At 42.8% G+C, this 21,513-nt stretch overlaps 2 protein-coding genes and 1 pseudogene across 3 annotated transcripts; all 3 read right to left on the bottom strand.

Moving 5' to 3' along the window:
* Nucleotides 1–1,075: 1,075 nt before the first annotated feature.
* LOC135642552 (small ribosomal subunit protein uS9-like) lies at nucleotides 1,076–1,662 on the bottom strand (annotated as a pseudogene).
* On the bottom strand, nucleotides 1,639–12,517 carry LOC103991420 (uncharacterized). 2 transcript variants are annotated; one of them, XM_009410874.3, is made up of 9 exons: nucleotides 12,381–12,517; nucleotides 12,119–12,291; nucleotides 11,805–11,890; nucleotides 3,923–4,069; nucleotides 3,727–3,835; nucleotides 2,560–2,683; nucleotides 2,135–2,408; nucleotides 1,901–2,019; nucleotides 1,639–1,777 (listed from the first exon to the last, which is right to left on the bottom strand). In XM_009410874.3, exons 2-8 carry the CDS (start codon nucleotides 12,240–12,242, stop codon nucleotides 1,918–1,920), a joined length of 966 nt encoding a protein of 321 aa, XP_009409149.1. In that variant the 5' UTR covers nucleotides 12,243–12,291; nucleotides 12,381–12,517; the 3' UTR covers nucleotides 1,639–1,777; nucleotides 1,901–1,917. The 2 variants fall into 2 exon arrangements, with proteins under 2 accessions (XP_009409149.1, XP_018684044.1); XM_018828499.2 differs by lacking the exon at nucleotides 1,639–1,777 and having other exon boundaries at nucleotides 1,782–2,019.
* A 795-nt stretch (nucleotides 12,518–13,312) lies between these two features.
* Nucleotides 13,313–20,244, bottom strand: LOC135643634 (LRR receptor kinase BAK1-like). The gene is made up of 11 exons (XM_065160840.1): nucleotides 19,881–20,244; nucleotides 17,881–18,013; nucleotides 17,731–17,802; nucleotides 16,780–16,923; nucleotides 16,423–16,494; nucleotides 16,254–16,325; nucleotides 16,066–16,178; nucleotides 15,503–15,637; nucleotides 15,087–15,428; nucleotides 14,553–14,947; nucleotides 13,313–13,984 (listed from the first exon to the last, which is right to left on the bottom strand). Exons 1-11 carry the CDS (start codon nucleotides 20,020–20,022, stop codon nucleotides 13,673–13,675), a joined length of 1,932 nt encoding a protein of 643 aa, XP_065016912.1. The 5' UTR covers nucleotides 20,023–20,244; the 3' UTR covers nucleotides 13,313–13,672.
* Nucleotides 20,245–21,513: the final 1,269 nt, after the last annotated feature.

The raw sequence follows: 21,513 nt of genomic DNA, 5'->3' as shown, positions 1-21,513 counted from the left end.
CTCAATTGTTGTTCCAAACCTGTATTCAGAATTACTAGCAATGAAATCGAGCTGTCCATATGAGAATGAACAAAAGGTGTGTAGTCACTAAAGCAAAAGCTTTGAAGCAAAAAACACTCAAGGGAATACATGGCATAAGCACCAAAGGATTTTGATGATTTACTGCAGCAATAGTAACAATACCAATTAACATGAACAGCACAAGCCAACTACAAAGAGAAATACTTGATCAGTCTGCAACTGTTGCAACCCTTCCGTAGAATCACAGTCAACCGTGTAAAGAACAATTCAGAGACCAAGATCCCTGCCTGCACGCACAACTTTTCCAACCTGTCTTTGCTAAATAAGCCAGATCATTGATAGGCATTGGAGAATCTAGGTGACATAGAATAGACATTTCAATTTCCATTGCTCAAAAAAATAATAACTTAAGGACAGAAGATAAGAGAAATACAGAAAAGAGAGGATACAAACAAAGGCAGGCAACGAGAGAACAGAAAAGAAGACAAGACCGCCTTCCCCATCTTATTAGAATCATAGCATAAAATTCATCATTTCTCTCCAAATCTGTTCAATTGCAGAGAGAAAGATAAGAGAGTTTGTAGAGAAGTTGGTTCTTCCCAGTCTTCTCCACTTTCTTTACAAAGATTATGACCACATAATAGAATGTTACTCTCATAACTTATTATAACCAAATAAAAGCATCCACAGCTCTTTTTGTCAAGGCCATAAGACACATTTAACTTATTCTAACCAAATAAAAGAATCTGTCACTCAAGGCTATAAGAAACATTTCAGCTAACGAAGGCCCTTCTAAATGAGTAGGGACAATTAACATATAGGAAAACATAATCATCACATAGACCAAATGGCTACCCATTCTTAACGTGAGATACGAAAGAAATGCCGCTGAAGGCAAATTTGACAGTCTCAAGGAACACTAAATTGCAATGGTGTTACCTTGTTTTGGTGTTGATTTGTGCATTAGATACAACAAACATTAAAAGAAACTGCATTTCATAGAGCATTATTAAGACTGCAAATTAGGGCAGACAACGAAGAAGGCTCGAGGGAATAAAGCAACATCTAGTTCACAATATCAATATAATAAGAAACAAAGAGCATAATCATAGCAAAAGTTGTATAATCGAACATCCATCTCTTAAGAAAAGAGCAAACAAGCCTCAGAAACATTGGACCAAAAGATAAAGAGCCAAACTCGATGGTGATTGAATGCGAACCCATTCCATGGCAGATATTAACGGTACGACTTCTGGAAGCGGGCACGGGCACCACGGCCTCCGAACCTCTTGGGCTCGCAACGTCGTGGGTCGGCAACCAGGAGGGTGCGATCGTAGCGGACGAGGATGTCCTTGATCTCCTTCTTGGACTGCTCGTCGACGTACTTCTGGTGGAAGGCAACAAGGGCCTTAGATGGGGAGGTCGACGCCCATGAATCGCTGCCGGCCGAGGAGGAGGATGGGCTCGAAGACCTTGAGGCGGAGGATCTCCGGCTTCACCAGCTCGATGGGGACGCCGTTCACCTTGATGAGGCCGCGACCGCGCTTGCAGTGCCCTACCGCCACCGCCGTCTTCTTCCGACCAAAGCACTGGACCGACTCCACCACCGCCGCCGCCATCTCCCGCGGCCGAGAGGGTGATCGCAAAACCCTCGCGCAAAACGGTTGGGGGAGATGGCCACGTTATATGTGCGATGGCCAGCGATTGGGTTCGGGTCGAGTTGAACTCGATCTACGGTTGGACCGGGCCGGGACGCCTAGTGTCAAATAGAATTAATGAATAATACTAAAGATTAATACCTCTAAAGGGTGGATAGAGCGAAAATACATCAAATTAAACGAATCCCACACGAATCAAATTAAGCACAACTGGTCATTGCCTTGAAAGGTTATTATACTACAGGAGTCCGAGTGCCTTTAGCTGTCGAACATGGTCCGCGGGAAGGGGTGGTGGGCACCAATCTGTGGCCTCGCTGTCCACGGCCTCCACTACATACTCCTTTAGAATGTAGTAACATAACATGAGAAAGGATTCAAACAGTAACAGTTTCATATCAATAAAAAGAAGGTAAGGAATTGCTTATGCCAAGAGAAGAGAAGAAAACAGGACTCACTTCTGTTAGCATCCGTTTAACGAGTATATGATAGTGACGCTGCCAAATCCTTTGCCCGACCATGGTTGCCACGATCACGCTGTAAAATATGCCGACGACGGTGAAGAGCCCAAGAACAAGTAGTCCAACAATAAGCATCAATGGTAGACCCGCTTCGCCGGTCTCTCCTCCTAAGCACCCGCATTCCCCGCCTGTGCTTCCACAATTATCAAAGCAAGTGGTACAGTCCGCCCAGATGCAGAGGGTACCGGGGAGATCACAGTCTGCACGCGGTCTGAAAGAACCCCCCAAAAAAGTATCACATTAGACTTGAAATTTACAGAGATCCAAACACAGGAAAGGCGAAGATATACGTGAAAGCACACATGTAATATTACAACACCAAAATGAAGAATATAGAAGGTATAACTGGATATGGTACTAACCCTGGTCGACAGCAACAAAGACAAAATTCTCGGCACGGCTGAGCCAAATCATTGTGCAACTGTTGATCGTAACAAGTTATAAAGCACCCAGATAACCCAAGAAGAGCAAAAAATAATAGCGCCCCTGCAATTGCAAACAAGCTTAATGAGGAAATGAAATGGCCCAAGTACGATGTTATAAACAATAGGAACATTGATCTGGGAGACAGTCTAATTTGCCAGTTCATCATATTCCGGATAGTAGACAAAGAGATTTAAGCATGTGCTGCACAGAAAAGTCTCATGGCATTTGAAGTCTTAAGCAGGTTCATGAAGGATGATTATGGAACCTTCAGTCTTGGATGAAGAGAAGCAAAGAATTATGCAGCTTAAAGACTTGCTCCTAAATACCTCGGTAGTACCGATAGAAACTTGGACGTTCATAAGAATTTCACAACTTGAGAATGTGGAGATTGACTGTTTCACTTTCCATCAGTTTTAAATGGATTGCATCACAAAAAAGTTTTCACACTGATCATTATTCTTGTCGCAGTACCAAATTAGAGCATGTTAAGAAGAAGGCAGACGACAAACAATATGGAGTTCTTACTTTGTGTTAAGACATGGGATTTCATCAACCAGGATTGTTTTGGGGACTCAAGTATAACATGTGAACTTACTTTGACACCCTTTCCATCAACACTTGGTTTATAACTACAGGCAGGACCTTGTTTGTAAGTCTTATTGACCTCTAGCACCGGCCAACTGTTCTTAAAGTGCCAATTATTGAATATATAACGATAATTGTAATTAGAGAAAAGTCACACCCTGATCATTTAATAAGAGAAAAATGATGCCCTCGGTCATTATAATACGGCTAACTCAAGCACACGGTTTTTATTTTTGAAGTAGAAAATCTGTTTTCCAAGGTAAAAAAAAAAGCAAAAATAGATTCAGATATTATGGTTGCTCATAATTGTTATTTATCACAAGAAAATACCTGTGTGTGGTTTTCCCTGATTCCTCTTTAACAAATAAGCTAGAGTCTTTTTTTATTGAAAATTAACACCATCTTAATGTTAATAATAGTGTTGCATAACATGGACAAAAGGCAGGAGAAAACACCTTTATAACTGAACACAGACAAAAAAAATTGTCATCAAGTGCTCTAATGGTTTAGAAGCATACCACATATATAGTAGAAACTTATTTCACTGTCAAAACCGCAAGCCATTCGCAACCAATAGTTCTGTGAGCGATCAACCAAATAGACCAGATATGCCAATGAAGAAATTATCTGTTTCAAATGCAGACATCATAAGAATAGGTGCAAGACAAAAGGCATTAAATTGTCAAGAAATGTAATGATAAAACTTAAGCTCACAAGTTGAACAGCTGCAAAAATAAACAGTATATCCCTGGTTACAAAGAATCGGAACTTCAAAATTCTCCATTTCCTGTCTGCAGGACCGTGCACCCTCAAATAGTAAGGAGCCTTGCAGGTTGTGCAATGAGAAAATGCAAAACCTTCCTGATGAAAACAAAAATGTGGCAAAAGTCAGCTGTCAGAAATGAAGATAATTTCACATATATATTAAACATAAAAGAGAATAATAACAAAAATGACAAGAGACAACAATGATGACATTCAGGTGCAGAATTTTCTAAAAGCATATGATAAACCTTTGATATCAGAATCTATCTACTTATATTGGAAAACCTGGTAGATAGATCAGTTATCTAAATTTAAATCATTTGCTGAACTGACATGAACTTCCATTTGCAGTTTTAGATTATGACACTAGCAAACCCCAATTACTTCCATAGATAGCAATGTGCACCTCAATACAGTCTTAGTCAGTTCTGCACAACAGAAATATTCAGCAGGTGATTCCTTAGCAAGGTTCGGAATACTGTAGCATACCGTCCTGTCACGACCTTAGCTGGAATTGCCTAAGGCGTGCGGCACCCTTGCGGCCAAAGATGCGAACTTAGCTTGCGTTGCCTAAGTCGCGAGTCACTCTTGCGGCAAAGACGCGAACTTAGCTTGCGTTGCCTAAGTTGCGCTTCGCCCTTGCGATCTTGCTCCGCAAGGATCAGCCCACTTTGTAACCTCTCGCAGGTCCCGAAGGACCTGTAAAAGAGAAAGAGAGTTAGATCGAAAGAACGAGCAACAGACAAGTCCCGAAGTCTCGCGAAAAGGAAAGCTTTACAAGCAATTCGTCGAACACCTTGTGTGCACAAGAGAAAAGAGGGAGAGGGAGAAAAACAAGGCTTTCAAGGATGAACGAACAGCTGCAAGCCCACAAACAGCCGCTCACCTGGTCCCGGGCGCAAAACCAAGTTCCCGTAAAGGTCACGTGCGAACTTGCGAAAGAGTGTTCAACGCCCGGTATATAACCGAAGCCCCATCCAGCCATGTGCCACCCGGGGGGTTCCTGGGGTCTGAGCTGGCTGACATTTTGGTGAGCGGAGGCAGCTCTCCGCTCACCTCCCGCGGCACGCGAAAACGGAGCTGTTTTGGGCTGTTTTGGGGTTGTTTTGCTCGGTTCGGTGAACGGTCGCTTTGCAATGCTGCAGCTTGTTCGAACTTACATATTTACAAGCAAAATGACCCAAAACCATAAGAAAACATGCTGCCAAGCAGCTGTACATGCGGGTGTGAGCGACGAACGGTTCGTTGAACAAAGTTGTTGCGGGTGCGCGACGACCGTTCGTGACATTCTCCCCCACTTAAACTGTCGACGCCCTCGTCGACGCTTGTTGGTAGTTGTTGATGACTTCTTCTTCATGTCGCAGGGCGTCTTCAGGCTCCCAACTGGCTTCAGTTCGGGGAAACTTTCGCCACTTCACCAAGTACTATGTCTGCTCCGCTCCGTTGGGTAGCTTTGTCTTGCGATCCGCCAGAATGGTTTCCACTCGCTTCTCATAGGAGGCTGTGATGGGAGGTAGCCGAGTTGGAACACTTCGAGAAGCATCTTGCGGATCTGAATGGTAGGCCTTCAGGTTGCTGGCGTGAAGAACGTTGTGAATTTTGAACCACGCCGGCAGCTGCAACTTGTAAGAAACATTGCCTACCCTGCTGATAATTGGGAAGGGCCCTTCATACTTGCGCACCAATCCTTTGTGGACTCTTTTCCTGAAGAATTGGAGTGATGCTGGTTGGAGCTTTACCAACACCAAATCGCCAACTTTGAACTCTTGTGGTCGCCTTCCCAAGTCTGCTCACTTCTTCATCCGTTTTGCCGCCTTCTCCAAGTAAGCCCGCGCAATATCGGCATTTCGATGTCACTCCTTTGCGAAATGGTAGGCTGATGGACTACTCCCAGTATATCCAATTGCCATAGTGTGCGGAGTCGACGGTTGTTGTCCTGTGATAATTTCGAAGGGGCTCTTGTTGGATGCAGAGCTCCGCTGCAAGTTGTAGGAGAATTGGGCGATGTCCAACAGCTTCACCCAATCTCGTTGATTGGCACTCACGTAGTGCCGGAGATACTGCTCTAAGAGCGAATTTATTCTTTCAGTCTGACCATCCGTCTGGGGGTGGAGGCTTGTAGAGAAGTATAACTTTGACCCCAACAACTTGAATAGCTCGGTCCAGAAACGTCCCAGGAACCGAGCGTCTCGATCACTAACGATATTGTGTGGGACTCCCCAATACTTCACTACACCCTTCATCATCAGTCTGGCCGCCTCTTCAGCTGAACAGTGTAGGGGAGCAGCAATGAAAGTTGCATACTTTGAAAACCGATCGACCACCACAAGTATCGATCCAAGTCCCCCTACAGGTGGCAAGCTTGATATGAAGTCTAAGGAAATGCTCTCCCATGGCCTTTCTGGTACGGGCAACGGCTCCAAAAGTCCCACCGGCTTCCGCTGCTCCACCTTGTCTTGTTGGCAAGTAAGGCATGTTCGAACATACTCCTCCACATCAATCCCCATCTTTGGCCAGTAGAAGGCCCTCTCCACGAGAGCCAACGTTCTGTGAATGCCGGGATGTCCAGCCCAAAGGGAATCGTGACACTCTTTTAAGAGTTCACGCCTTAAATTGTCCACTCGGGGAACATAAACCCTATTCCCTTTTGTGTAAACAAGTCCCTCCTGGACCCAAAATCGTCGTGCCTTGCCTTCTTTGATGAGCTGCATCAGGATAACTGCCTGGGGATCACTATACAGTCCATCTCTGATTCGGGAAAGGAAGTTGGAGTGTAACTGACTTGTTTGGCCTCTGCCCTCCAGTTGTGCAGCATTCACGCACTCCACCTTCCGACTCAGCGCATCGGCCACGACATTCGCCTTCCCGAGCTTATATTCCATTGCCATATCAAATTCAGCCAGGAAGTCCTGCCACCGTGCTTGCTTTGGGGAGAGCTTCTTCTGAGTTTGGAAATAACTCAGGGCGATGTTGTCTGTCCTCAGCACAAATCGCGACCCGAGGAGGTAGTGTTGCCAAACTCGTAAGCAGTGGATCACCGCTGTCATCTCCTTCTCATGCACTGGATACCGCCTCTCGGTCTCGTTGAGTTTGCGGCTCTCGTAGGCCACCGGATGACCTTCTTGCATGAGTACTCCACCAATAGCAAAGTCCGAAGCATCTGTATGGACTTCAAAGGGCTCTCCATAGTTTGGCAATTTGAGCACTGGTTCTTCCAGAACAGCAGCCTTCAGATCTTGGAATGCTATCTCACATCTGTTAGACCACTTCCAAGGCTGCTCCTTCTTTAGCAACTCCGTCAGAGGGGTTGCCCGCTTCGAATATCATGCGATGAAGCGTCGATAGTAGTTGACGAAACCAAGGAAGGATCTCAACTCTGGCACCTTCTTTGGAGTTCGCCATTCCGCAACTGCTTGCACCTTCGACTTATCCATCCGAATGGAGCCATCACCGATTCGATGCCCCAAGAATAGGATCTCAGTCTGAGCAAAGTAGCATTTCTCCCTTTTTACGAACAACGTGTTCTCCCTGAGAACCTTGAAAATCGTCCGAAGGTGCTTGACGTGCTCATCGAGCGTTTGGCTGTAGACGACGATATCGTCCAAGTAGACGACCACGAACTTATCCAAATACTCCTTGAATAGCTGGTTCATGAGAGTACAGAATGTGGCCGGAGCGTTGGTTAAGCCGAAAGGCATCACCAAGAACTCAAACGCTCCATATCTGGTCACACAAGTAGTCTTTGCTTCGTCGCCTTCAGCAATGCGCACCTGCCAATACCCCGACCGGAGGTCGAGTTTTGAGAAATACTTCGCCTTGCCCAATTGATCGAACAAGTCCGCAATGAGCGGGATGGGATACTTGTTCTTCACTGTTACTTTGTTGAGGGCTCGGTAGTCGACGCATAATCGGAGGCTCCCATCTTGTTTCTTTTGAAAGAGAACTGGAGCTCCGAAAGGTGCTTTTGAGCTGCGGATGAGACCACCGCTTAGCAGTTCACCTAACTGCTTTCTGAGTTCTGCCAACTCTGGCGGGGGCATGCGATAGGGTGGCCTCGCTGGAGGCTTCACTCCTGGCTCCAGCTCAATACTGTGATCCACACCTCTGCGTGGCGGAAGAGTCTTCGGCAACTCGGGTGGCATAACGTCTTTGAACTCCTTCAGGACGTTCGCCACCACAGCAGGTTCTTGAATGGCTTCTTCGTTGAGTGGCTCTAGCTTCATAGCAGCCACGAATGTCAGTTCGCCCTTTCGCACCCCTTTCTTCAATTGTAATGCCGAAATATGTTGGGGCTCCTTGGTTCCTCTCCGAGAGACGGGAACCACGCAGGGGTCATCGCCTCCCATCATCCATAGGGAATTCAAGAACGGCATCGGCACCAACTTCGCCGCGTGCATAAACTCCATTCCAAGAATCACTTGGAAGTCGTCTAGTGGCACGGCCATCATGTTGGTGTTCCCGCTCCAAGTCCCGATTCTGATGGGAACTCCCTTCGCCAACCCGGAGATTCGCCTGGCCTCCGAGTTCACTGCTTTCATTCGGCTTGGGCTCTTCTCCAATGTCAACCCAAGTCGCTGTGCTTCACGATCGGCTATGCAGTTGTGGGTAGCGCCCGTGTCCACCATTGCACGGGTCGTTTGGCCATTCAGCTTGATGTCCACATACATCAGTTCACTACTTCCTGCTTTTTGTGCCTTCGTCTTCATGTTCTCCCCCACTTGACCCCGCATAGCGTTCAACAAACGCATTGCTCCCATTCGGGGTCCTTGCGACTCTTCATCGTCGCTGCTGGATTCAGAACTGCTTGAGCTAAGGGCAACAGCTTTGCCCTTGTCCGATCGGGGAGGGTGGATGGAAGCCGTTAAAGCATTGAGTGCCTGTTTCTGTGGGCACTCCCTTACCATGTGCGGTCCTCCGCACAAGAAACATCCTCCCGGTTTTGAGGCCTTGCCTTTCGGGTTCGGCCCTTTGTGGGAGCTCTTCTTCTTCTGTTCGCCCCCGAGCTCCTTCCCTCGAGAATGTTTTGGAGGGCGATTGCTTGAAGATTGTTTCCTTCTCGCTGGGTCTTCAGAGGAAACGAAGTCGGTGAGCCTTTCTGCAGCTGCAATTGCCCCGACCACGTCGGTAACATTCCTTCGATTCAGCTCCTGCTGAGCCCATGGTTTCAAACCATCAAGGAAGCTGAACAACTTGTCCTTCTCGGACATGTCCTGTATGTCCAGCATCAGTGCAGAAAACTGCTTTACATAGTCTCGGATGGTGGTACTTTGGCGGAGTTGTCTCAACTTCCTTCTTGCGACGAACTCTGTGTTCTCCGGTAGGAACTGAGTTCTCAACTCCCGCTTCAAGTCTTCCCATGTGTCGACTCGACACCGACCTTGTTGGATCTCCTCCCAACGAGTTCGCCACCAAAGTTTCGCATCTCCATTCAGATACATTGTTGCTATAGAAACTTTGGTATCTTCATAATCGGGCCTCGTAGCTCGGAAGTATTGCTCCATGTCGAACAGAAAGTTCTCGAGCTCCTTGGCATCTCTGGCCCCTCCGTATCCATGGGGCTCAGGTGCCCTCAAGTTTTGTGGCGGTGCAACGCGGGTGTTGCCTCCTCCCGCATTTAGCGTTCTTGTGAGCATAGCCACCTTTGCCGTGAGTTCCGCTACAACATCCTGTAGGTGCTGCACGGAGTCCTTGGTGTCATCGGACAGTCGGTCGACTAGGGCCTCGACCTTGTCGATCCTGGACTCCGCTTCCTCTTGCGAGCTCTCTACCCCAACAAGTCTTTGTTGGCCATGGTAGAGTTCCTCCATGCTCGCTTCCAGAACATCTAGGCGGGTTTCAGCCGTCGTGAGTCTCTCCTTATGACTCTTTTTCCCAGTTAGCGCACCAGATTGCGCTTCCTCCGCTCGCGGAGAGTTGCCAACTTCTCGCTCATCCTGTTCGCTGCCGCGATCCTCATGAGCGGCTCCAACAGCATGAGAGCGAGTGTGCACATGCAGCCCACCTGCGGCTGCTTGGGGCAAGGGTCCGGCTTGCCCCGTCTTGCTTGATTCGCCACGATGCTTTGCCATGGCGAAGTTGCGAAGTTCGTTCGCTGTTCGATCGAAGAGCTTGCCCGCTCTGATACCACAATGTCACGACCTTAGCTGGAATTGCCTAAGGCGTGCGGCACCCTTGCGGCCAAAGACGCGAACTTAGCTTGCGTTGCCTAAGTCGCGAGTCACTCTTGCGGCAAAGACGCGAACTTAGCTTGCGTTGCCTAAGTTGCGCTTCGCCCTTGCGATCTTGCTCCGCAAGGATCAGCCCACTTTGTAACCTCTCGCAGGTCCCGAAGGACCTGTAAAAGAGAAAGAGAGTTAGATCGAAAGAACGAGCAACGGACAAGTCCCGAAGTCTCGCGAAAAGGAAAGCTTTACAAGCAATTCGTCGAACACCTTGTGTGCACAAGAGAAAAGAGGGAGAGAGAGAAAAACAAGGCTTTCAAGGATGAACGAACAGCTGCAAGCCCACAAACAGCCGCTCACCTGGTCCCGGGCGCAAAACCAAGTTCCCGTAAAGGTCACGTGCGAACTTGCGAAAGAGTGTTCAACGCCCGGTATATAACCGAAGCCCCATCCAGCCATGTGCCACCCGGGGGGTTCCTGGGGTCTGAGCTGGCTGACATTTTGGTGAGCGGAGGCAGCTCTCCGCTCACCTCCCGCGGCACGCGAAAACGGAGCTGTTTTGGGCTGTTTTGGGGCTGTTTTGCTCGGTTCGGTGAATGGTCGCTTTGCAACGCTGCAGCTTGTTCGAACTTACATATTTACAAGCAAAATGACCCAAAACCATAAGAAAACATGCTGCCAAGCAGCTGTACATGCAGGTGTGAGCGACGAACGGTTCGTTGAACGAAGTTGTTGCGGGTGCGCGACGACCGTTCGTGACAGTCCGGTACGAACAATGCATACCAATCCAATAAAGGATTGGTACAAAAAGTATATACTATACTATTGGTACATCCTACTGTATCATATGTCGGTATGTCAGTACAGCTCGATATGTACCATACTAACCGTCGTTCTGTCACTGACAAAATTGTAAATAGGGTGTTCAACGTAATGCTTATGTATGTCCATGTTTTTTGGTTTGTTCATGCTTTGCACAACATGTAAAGGGCTGACAGTAGGCTTAGCAGCCCGATTTTCTTTCGGTTTGTAGTTGACCATTTTGGATCCTTTGTTGTGCGACCGTTCAGAGCTTGTAAAGTCTGTTTGTAATTTGCATTGGTTATGAAGTGTTTACTGAAATGATTGCTTGTGGATCCCGAATGAGACGCTTTCTCTAACCCATTTTCTCTTTTATAGGTCCTAATGGACCATAGGAGATTTCGGGGAGGCTGACCTTTGCAGATGGACACGTAAGGGTGCCGCACGACTTGGGCAAAACCAGCTAAGTTCATGATAGTTCGATATACCGATACAGACCGGTAAGGTGAACCATGTTCCTTAGATTCCTCCGCTATTCTAATCTCAACCTTGCCCTAAGCTGTTCCATTACAATGCATCTAAAAGTTTGAGCTGTTGGGATAGGTCATCTTTGTCCATCTTGAACACTAAATCTTACTTTTCTATTAAAAGTCCCTTCACATAAAAATCAGATTGGTGCAGCTATACCCCTATGGCCGCAATAATCACAGTTGATACTTGCATCTAGAACACTAAAACTCAACAAATCATATGATGAGTATTGTTATATTCTTACACGACAAGCGAGGATGTTCCAAATATATTTCAAGGGCGCATTTAAGCCGAAACCTTAACCAAAAGGCACGCACAAGCGAAAACTGAGCACTCACCTTCACAGCCCGCCAGTGGTCCAAGCAGTCACGGTGGACGTACTTGGAAGTCCCCTTGCACTTGCAAGGCGCTATGAAATCCATTGCTGCAAGTCAAAAACCCAATAAAGAAAACCCAAAATTGCAATCAGCTAAAGAAACTGCAACAAAATGACACAACTCCAGACAACAATCCAAGATTCCGACTGTTCTGGCCCCCTACTCTTTCAAGAGATCAAGGATCGGAATCTCTCCCCAAGTTCCGCGAGGAAGAACCAAGAGTCGAGCTGGATTGAAAGGAAAAAACTGGAAACAAGAGGGAAAAGAAGGAGGACCATCGCTTTCAAGGCAGATCCGGCACTGGAATTGCTCGCTAGAGCCGGCTTCCAGGTCGATCTCGCTGGGATCGGGGACAGGGACTGGCGCGATGAGCGGGGAAGAGCACGCGGGATCCGTCATGGGAATGGCTGGAATCTCCACCGTTCTTGTGTAGAGGTAGAGACAGAAACTGTGATCAAGAGAAGGAATCAATGAGGAAGAGGTAGATGAGGAGGACAGAAATAATCCACAGATCAACGAAGCCCAACGGAACCAAACCAAGGAAATCTCTCTCGTTCGCTTCTCTTCTTGACCTCCTTCCCCACAGGGAGAGAGCGAGCAGATTGGCGAAGACCGGGAGTTAGTGGCGATTCTATATTCTCCCTCTCTATTTATATATATTTCGCGTAGAAATTGTCTACTACACGACTTTGTCTATTTATATATATTTCCCCACTGCCCACGACGCCTTCAAATGCGGGAAAAGGTTTAATGCACATCACAAGCTTATATCAAATTTATCCCTCCAAGATAAACTCTCTCTCTCTCTCTCTCTCTCTCTCTCTCTCTCTCTCTCTCTCTCTCTATATATATATATATATATATATATATATATATATATATATATATATATATATATGTAAACCAAGTCATTTGATCCTCCTAGGAAAAGAGGGCTCCTCTCTTCTTGGAGAAATTAAGAGTGAAAGTGAAATCCATGAGGAATTCAAAAAAGGCAGAAAATTAATTTGCTGTATAGAAAAAATTAAATGAATAAACTATCATCATGCAACCTACAATACTTTTTAATGATATCACAAAGAAGTGAAACCAGTTATGTCTCTCAGTATTGCTTTGAAAAATCTAAGTTAAAAATAAATGTTAATAGTAAATGAATCTCGGAAAACCTTACAACACAACAATAATAGCAATAAAATCGTAATCTTTACTCGACAAATGATTCTACAACAGTAACATCAATAATAAAATCGCAAGTCCGAGAACTTTCCAATGTTTATAAATGATTCTAAAGAGCACGACACAACATTAACTTAACAGTACCAGGATGTGTATTTTCCGCGCAGCCAAACCTAACAATTAACTTCCAATCCATGATGAATACACACACAGGTGACAATGGTAATATCATCTGAATGTTTCACGAACACAAAATTATTTTGATCTTTATGCAAATGAAAAAGATGGAAGTGTTATAGAAACTATACAGTCTCCTGGTTGAGTATCCTTGCGATAAGATCTTCTGGCTAAATGTTTGACAAACAAGCAAAGTTTGAGTACCATTCTGTACATGGACAACAGAAGTTTGTGTTAGTACACGTGAAACATACATTCTAGCAAGAGGCACCAAATCTGCCACTTGCAAGAAGAGAATTGTAACATTATCTCACTAAAAAATACACTTTAATGGAAAACACACATGACACAATGGACCCATAAATTAATTTACACAATACCAACTCCCTTCGAGATGTAGAATATGGTCACGGAAGACATGAAATGCATGAAAAGTAGGAGATTTTAGATGGTTCGTAGCATTTTTCATCTAGTGGTCATCTAGGTCCAGATAATTCAACTGGATGAAGGTTGTCGGTGGAGTCTAAAATCCATTCGTTGTGATGACGTGGGACCAGCTCCTCTTGTCTGACCACTTCAACCTTTTGCCACTCCTCCCACTTCTCGGTAAGACCATCGCCTTCAAGCATCCTCACCACCTCTGACATTTTTGGTCGTTCCATTGGAGAACCTTGAGTACACAGCAAAGCCACTTGGATGAGAGACTCCACCTCAGCCTCAATATACTGGTTCTGCAGGTCAGGATCAACCAACATCTCCAGCTTTTTCTCTTTTAGTAGTCCTTTTACCTGAAAGAAACACACATGTGCTTGCTTAATTATTCCAATAAAAGGGCCCCAATTTGAGGTAGTTGATCCCCTACATTTAGGGATACTAGATGACTAGAAATATCAACAAGAAGCACAAGTTATGGTGCAAAACAATCTATGTATGATTCCTGATATACCACTTGACAGGTTATCGACTCAAAATGGATAACTTCATGGCACGAAATGAACATTTACCAGCCTAAGAATAAGCAGAAACTTCCAACAAAAATATCTGGTGGCATCAATTTGATAGACGCAACAAAAATATCTCTTGCTAATCACAAACACATGGACCCAAACCTCAAGAACTATGGACATTAGTATCACTTTTCTGTCCTCTTTAACTTCTTGAGGATCTCAACTGCTAGACCTTATATGCAAAAATGAAGCAAAGTCGAGTCTAAACTCCAAGCAGAACCAACCTGGACCTGGGTCAATCTGAAACAGTAGCAGACTAAGAACTGATGGTAGCATCATAAAATATAACTGAAAGAAGTGCATACTGCATACATCAAATATTATCATGGGAACAATGTTTGACGCTTACCCAGTCAAGCAACATAACATCATCATCATTTGCAAGTCGAGCAAGATCAAATGCCCTTTGCCCTGTAATCAGTTCCAAAAGCATGATTCCATAGCCAAAAACATCAGTCTTCTCCGAGGATTTTCCAGTTGACAAGTACTCTGGAGCTATATGTCCTATAGTTCCACGGACAGCAGTTGTTACATGGGTATCCTTGTAGTCCATTAGTTTAGCTAAGCCAAAGTCTCCAACAACAGCCTCAAAGTCCTCATTCAACAATATATTTGCAGCTTTAACATCGCGATGAATGATTTTAGGATCGCAATGATCGTGCAGGTAGGACAGCCCTCTTGCAGAACCCAACGCAATCTGTCGTCGTGTTGCCCACTCAAGTGGTGGCTCAGATGGCGGCCGCTCTACAAGCATAAAATCTCTCTTTAAAATGTTTTAAAAATGTAGTTCTCCAGTGGCAATAAAAAAACTAGAAATGATGTAGCTAAACTTTTCAGGTTCTAAAAAGCAATAAGTGGTCTGGTATAAAAGAATAATAAATACCTCTTAAGCGTGATGCAACACTTCCATTAGCCATATAAGGATACACAAGCAACCGTTCAGTGGGTGTCATACAAAAGCCACGAAGCCTAAGTAAGTTCCGATGCACAGCCATGCTAATCATCTCAACTTCTGTTTGGAATTGGAGTTCCCCACCTGGAGTGCGTTCCTCTTTTAGCCTCTTTACTGCTATAAGTGAACCATCTGCAAGTCGTCCTTTATAGACTTTCCCAAATCCTCCTCTTCCCAGGATGTTCTTGTTGCTAAAATTATCAGTTGCAATTTGTAATTCTCGCAGGGAAAATCTTTTAAGCTGGCCCAAATGAACTTCTGGGTCCTCTTCAGCTGCACACCATATCTGGAATATTAAGCATCATAATAGTAACAACAGTAAATAAATCCAGTCCTTATGTACTAACCAGGTACATCAAAGAAATGTTCTTGTGGCTTACGACGCCGCCACCATGCAAACACTATAGCAGGAACAGCAAAAACCAAAGCAGCACCAGCAGCAACTCCCCCAGCAATTGCGCCAGTGCTAGAAGCACTACTTCCTGTTGAATGGCATTTAACAACCTTTAGATTTCAACCACAAGAGTTTTTACATTATAAACCATACATGAACTGGCACCCATGGTTCTAAGAGCATGATCTGAAAAGGTAAAAAAAGGTCTCCCCAAGTGTAAGACAAAATTATGTGCTTCAAAGCAACATGCTGCCGACATGCGATCCCATTAGCCCTTGTTAAGCAGTGGACTCTAACATGAAGCCTATACAAACTGACAAACCCTTTTAGATTGATGGAGAAGGGAATGAGAGAAAGAGAGAGAGAGGAGAAATCAAAAGAAATAAGTTGCTAACTTTATGTGCCGTACTAATCAGAGACAAAATAAACGAACACATCAAATTTGCCTACAGTCAGGAAAAAAAATCATAATGAAATAACTTCAATCAAGCAGAAACAACAGGCACAATTACTTACCTTGGGATGACAGTGGAATTGGAGGAACAAAGGGAGGTGGCGGGGATAAGGGAGGAGCACCAGGACAAGCCTTTGTTGTACCCGGGCCACATAAAAGAGGGTTGTTAGCAAAACTGCAAATTTATTCCATATCATCAGAAACAATGATAACAATTGATGTTTACAATTTTATCAAACCCAAAATGCACCTTATTGGAGTAAACAGTGAGAAGGACCCAGTTGATGGAACTTCACCAGACAGGTTGTTATTTGACAAATCCCTGCATGTTTTTTGTCAAAATAAAGACACAATTACATAGTAACAATTACAATATTTTTGAAAGGTGTATCAAATATATAAAAATCAGATCAACTTACAGAACTTGGAGAGCAGTGATATTAGTCAAAGACTTAGGAATGGGACCCGACAAACTATTATTGTTAAGCCGGCTATCCTTCAACAGAAATATAAGAAAATAATAATAATTAAATTGTAAAAGAGAAATGGAAAAAAGAAAAAAAATAACCACTGGTAAAAAAACTCAGCACCAAATATTCAATTAGGTGGAGCTTCAAAACATCAAGCCACAAAACAGAGATATAATTCATACTTGATAATAGATATTCTCAAAAGTAACCCAAGAAACAGAATTTACAAAACCAAAAAAAAATAAAAGTCCTTTTTTAAGCATGCAAGACCCAAATAAACAAAGTTCAGAAAGGACAAAGTCATACAGAAAACGCAGCTTTGTTAGCTTCCCCAATGACTCAGGAATTTCACCAGTGAAGCCGTTCAGGTAAAGATCCAAGCTGACCAAGTTCATCAGATTTCCAAGGTCACTAGGTATCGTCCCGCTAATATTGTTGCTGTAAAGTTCCCTGCCATTGGAAAGACAGGTGAATGTGAAGCTGAGTTTGAAATCACTGATCATTGTAATTAGCATCATGATACAATTCATAGTAAAAACATGTCTAGAATAAGATTCTGTATCAGTCAAAAATATACATTTGGCAGAGGACCTAAATTTCAGTATACCGGTTATATAAATCATGAAAAATCTCAGAGCTAAGGAATTTCAGTATGTTCTGTTTAAGGCCATCTTGTGGTCACTGTCTTATTAATAATTTCAATAGTTCCAACATGTTTAAAATTTCAGCTTAAAAAATCATTAATTAAACCCAAAGAATAACACATAACTGCAAAATATCAACAAACCAAATTCTATAACCATAATTTTGTGTAATTCACATAGATTCAGATGGAAGCTTATAGAAATACTAGTTAAGAGCATTTAACACAAACACCTGAGAACTGTTAAGTCCATGTTTGTCAGCTATAGTGAAAAGCTAACTTCTACCTAGAAGTGTTATTGGTTTGGGAGATGCCTGAAATAAGCAAACAAAAGAGCAGTTGTGTGATCAAGGTGAGATTGAAAGAAAGCACATTGTTATGCTAAAGAGGCATTGTCATCTTGCATCCAAATCTATTGTTTTCCTATATCAATAAATTCGCTTATCAAGAAGTAAAATAACAATATAAATGTCAAGATCTTTTCTTATCATACTTTTACAAAATTATTTATTGTAAATTGATAATGGCAATAAGACATTGGCCTGGTCAACTGTTCAATACCAATTCACAATTACGATTCTCAGAAGATCCAGAACAACTGATGCAGAACTTACAGATACTGCAGATTTTTCAACTGACCAAGATCGGGGACCAAAGTACCAGAAAGCTGAGCATTACCAAGATCACTGAAAGAAGATGAGCATGGTCAGTTCATAGAGTTCCAAAATGACAAAAATATAGCACAAAGAGGTGGGTACACTTACACTCTAATAACACTATTGTCATTGTTACAAGTGACATGGAACCACGTACATGGATTGACCAAAGTTGGATCCCAGCTCTGTAGCACGTTATTAGGATCAATTAAGTTGGTCTTGAGATTGTGCAAAGCATCACCTGTTGGCACCAAACTTTAGCACATGAAACTAGAAGAACAAGATAAAACCTAAAACCACCTAAGTACTTCAAGGGTTAAAAAAAAAAGCTGTTGCAGAAAGGGATTCTAGTGTTAAAGTAGGAGAACATCAATACAAAACAGTATATGCATAGTTGAACTAATACCATAATTATAGAGGGGAAAAAAACAAATTATGCATGTTCTAATCATAGGAGTCCAAGAAAAATTGGCAACATTGCATTATTTAGAACTTCCATGAGGCATCACAAAATGGACCATGTCAATCCACATTAAATTCCTCAACACTGCAACTCTACCAAGATGGTCAATCCACAGTAAATTCCTTAACTCTGCAACTCTACCGAGATTGATGTCTGGGCAATAATTTTGATATTTTTCCTACATTGTCAGTATATTCTAATAAATATAAGAGTGTCGAATGCATCTTTTGATCAAATAAAAGGCATGATTAGCCAAACGAAAAAACACATGAACAAAAAAGTCCTAATCTGGGAAGAACATCGAAAATAATGTGTTTTCACCATTAAACCAGACATATTTTCTCAGTTTTACTGGACCTTTTGCAAAAGCACTATTTGCATTATACATATGGTTAACCATTATTATAATGGCAAATATTTTTGATAACCGCCCACCACTCTCTTATATACTTGGGTTGTACGTTCTGCAAAAATCGGCATTACTATTTGTAATTGCAACCAAATGACCATCAACTATACCAAAGAAAAATTATCTATGTTCCAAATGATCATCAACTATAGCAACGAACTATCTATCCATGTTTCAAGAGATGTCGATCTCTAGAAAAATAACAAATAGTAACATGATGGGACCCACTGGAAAGCTACCAAATGTACAGATAGGGAAACATATTGTGAGCACAAATTCTTTACTTATGAAAGGCAGAAAATGGTCATAACTTGACCAAGAGCGACCACTATTTTCAATCCATCACCATCTTTTTCCAAAGTACACCGTCATAAAACACAAACTTAGAGAGAAGTTGAAAATCACTTCAAAGAAAGAAGCTTCTTCCCATAAAACAACCATCCATATCTGTCAGTCTTATTCCATTGGTCTGACTGGTAATTACTAATTAAACACACAATCAAATAAAAGCAAATATTTCGAGTCACAAACACAGTCACTGAGAGACTCTCCTAACTGGTTATCATCAACTCCTGGTCTGTTTATTGCTAATAACCTCTACCTACTTATCTACTGATCAGTAAAATTTTATATTTTCCGGGGAAAAAAACACTCTCCTAACTCCACCAACTAAAAACTAGTAAAAGTAAGAACCCAAATTCCAATTGGACAAAATACCTGACAAGTTTTGATATCTAAGCAACTCTACAAGTATCCCTATCTAAATCAAGCAGACCATGCTCTACACCATCCCCAAACAAACACGCTGAATCTTTCACAAAAAATCACCCTCACTTTCCACAAAGACCTTACAAAGGGGGATATCGACAAAAAAAATACTGACAGGAAAGAAACTTTCTCTCGAAGCCACCACCCAACGTATATATCAGACTTATTCCTTTGTTTGGTGGTACATGATTGCATAATTGCATAACCTAAAACAAGGAAATCGTCCTTGAGTTGCGATTACAGCAACCATTTGACTACTACGCCAATTCATACCCAGGACAGAAAAGACCTCCAAATTTGGATATCAAACCAAATACGTCGTGCCCCTTTCCAAATCCAGCGGACCACGTCACATCAGTGAAGCATCTACCACGTCCCTTCCATGAGAACAGGGAAGATTTCTAGCTCTCAGATTCAAATCAATCACCCAAGGACCAGCACTACGGTCCGAGGAAGGGCACTCCATACCTTCCATGTTGGCGAGAACCCTAGCCAAGGCATAGAACACCAAAACGAACCGAAGATACCCACGCGACAACTCCACCGGCAGCCACGCCAAGCAAAAGATCCGCAATCCGCAATTCTCCAGCAACGACCACACGAAACCCATCTCCGCAACCGGCTAAAGAAGACTACCACTCGCGAAGCCGGGATGCTTCACCATTCCTCGCCGGGAGAACCGTTATAGGCAGAGGTGGTCGGATTGGGGATCCAAAGGCGACGAGGTGGGATGGAAGCGAAAAGGCATCGACAAAACCGACTCCGTTGGTTGGAAGGGGATCTGCTGCAGTGCGTTGCGTCCACCGCCGCTGTTCTTAGTTTCTTTAAGGAAATAAGATGCACCGAGAACCCTGTCCTTTGATCGTTTGGCAACCTGGTCCTTAAACATTCCAATTAACTTATATATATATATATATATATATATATATATATATATATATATATATATATATATAGAATATATATATATATATATATATATATATATATATTCTTTTAAAAAAATATTTTAAAAAATTCTCACATAGTACCTCAAAAAATTTTCTTTAATCACATGAGAAGATGATTTTACTCCTACCGTCGGATTCGTTATCGCCCTTGTCCTTTGTATCGCTCTTTCCTCCATGGATCGTGTGACTCATACTCAATTCTTTCTTGCTTGTAGTTGATGACAACAGAAATTTATAAGTGATGACGAAGGTATCGCCCCTTCCCCCTTATAGCGAAGAAAAAAGTGCATAGGTCGCATCCCCTTCTCCTTTCCTTACTTACAATTGACAATGAGAAGACCTTATGAGTGATTGTTCAAGACCCAAGAGAGCAGGGGGTAACCAATAGGCAGAGGCATGACTAAGGTTTATGCGTGGAGTACTATTTTAAATTTTTTCAAGAATTTATCATATATATATATATATATATATATATATATATATATATATATATATATATATATATATATATATATATATATATAATTTGTTTCTATTTATATTTGAAATAAGGTTATTTCTTTTGAGAATTTTTTTTGGGCTTATATAGGAAGGTGCTATCAATTTTTAATTTTCTAATTTGGTGTCTCTTTTCTCTCTAATTTTTTAAATGTACCTCGCCTCCGCCCCTCCACGAAGCTCCGTCACCTCAGTCTCTTCCTCTATATGGCCACCTCTCACTAAGAGGCTTTGTCACTTTTGCACGGACATCTTCATCCCAATTTTTTCTCTTCGCAATGAAGGTGACGACTAATCAGTAAAGGGCATTTAGGAAAAAATAAAAAGAGTATTAAGTAGAAGATATTACTATTTAAATTTCTATTTTTATTATTTATAACTAGAGCTTACTATTTCAAGATCATTTGTATTATTTATAGTCCCTTAAAAAATTAATTAAAATTAATTTACTATTCATAACTTATCTAATTTTACTTTTACCCTTTTTTTCTTCTTATTGTAAAAGACTCTCCTTATCACTCGCATACCATTTTGTCTCCATTATTGCTATTGTCGACTATCTCTACTGCTTGTTGTCATCAATCAATCATCAACCTTAACTTGCCTACTTTTTGTTGATCATCCATCGATAGAGTCAGTATTAACTCTATTAG

This window comes from Musa acuminata, chromosome BXJ3-7, assembly GCF_036884655.1.
Source record: "Musa acuminata AAA Group cultivar baxijiao chromosome BXJ3-7, Cavendish_Baxijiao_AAA, whole genome shotgun sequence".
In the NCBI taxonomy this organism is placed as follows: Eukaryota; Viridiplantae; Streptophyta; class Magnoliopsida; order Zingiberales; family Musaceae; genus Musa; species Musa acuminata.
Note: the sequence above shows the minus strand (reverse complement) of the source record. Positions and strands in the feature narration are given on the sequence as shown.

Coding starts and splice junctions, on each gene's coding strand:
- LOC103991420 (XM_009410874.3), bottom strand. CDS start 12,242: ATGACGGATCCCGCGTGCTCTTCCCCGCTCATCGCGCCAGTCCCTGTC. Junction 11,891..12,118: donor GATCTGCCTTGAAAGCGATG/GTCCTCCTTCTT, acceptor TTTGACTTGCAG/CAATGGATTTCATAGCGCCT. Junction 4,070..11,804: donor ACCACTGGCGGGCTGTGAAG/GTGAGTGCTCAG, acceptor TGTTTTCATCAG/GAAGGTTTTGCATTTTCTCA.
- LOC135643634 (XM_065160840.1), bottom strand. CDS start 20,022: ATGGGTTTCGTGTGGTCGTTGCTGGAGAATTGCGGATTGCGGATCTTT. Junction 16,179..16,253: donor TCACTGTTTACTCCAATAAG/GTGCATTTTGGG, acceptor ATAAATTTGCAG/TTTTGCTAACAACCCTCTTT. Junction 15,638..16,065: donor AATTCCACTGTCATCCCAAG/GTAAGTAATTGT, acceptor GCCATTCAACAG/GAAGTAGTGCTTCTAGCACT.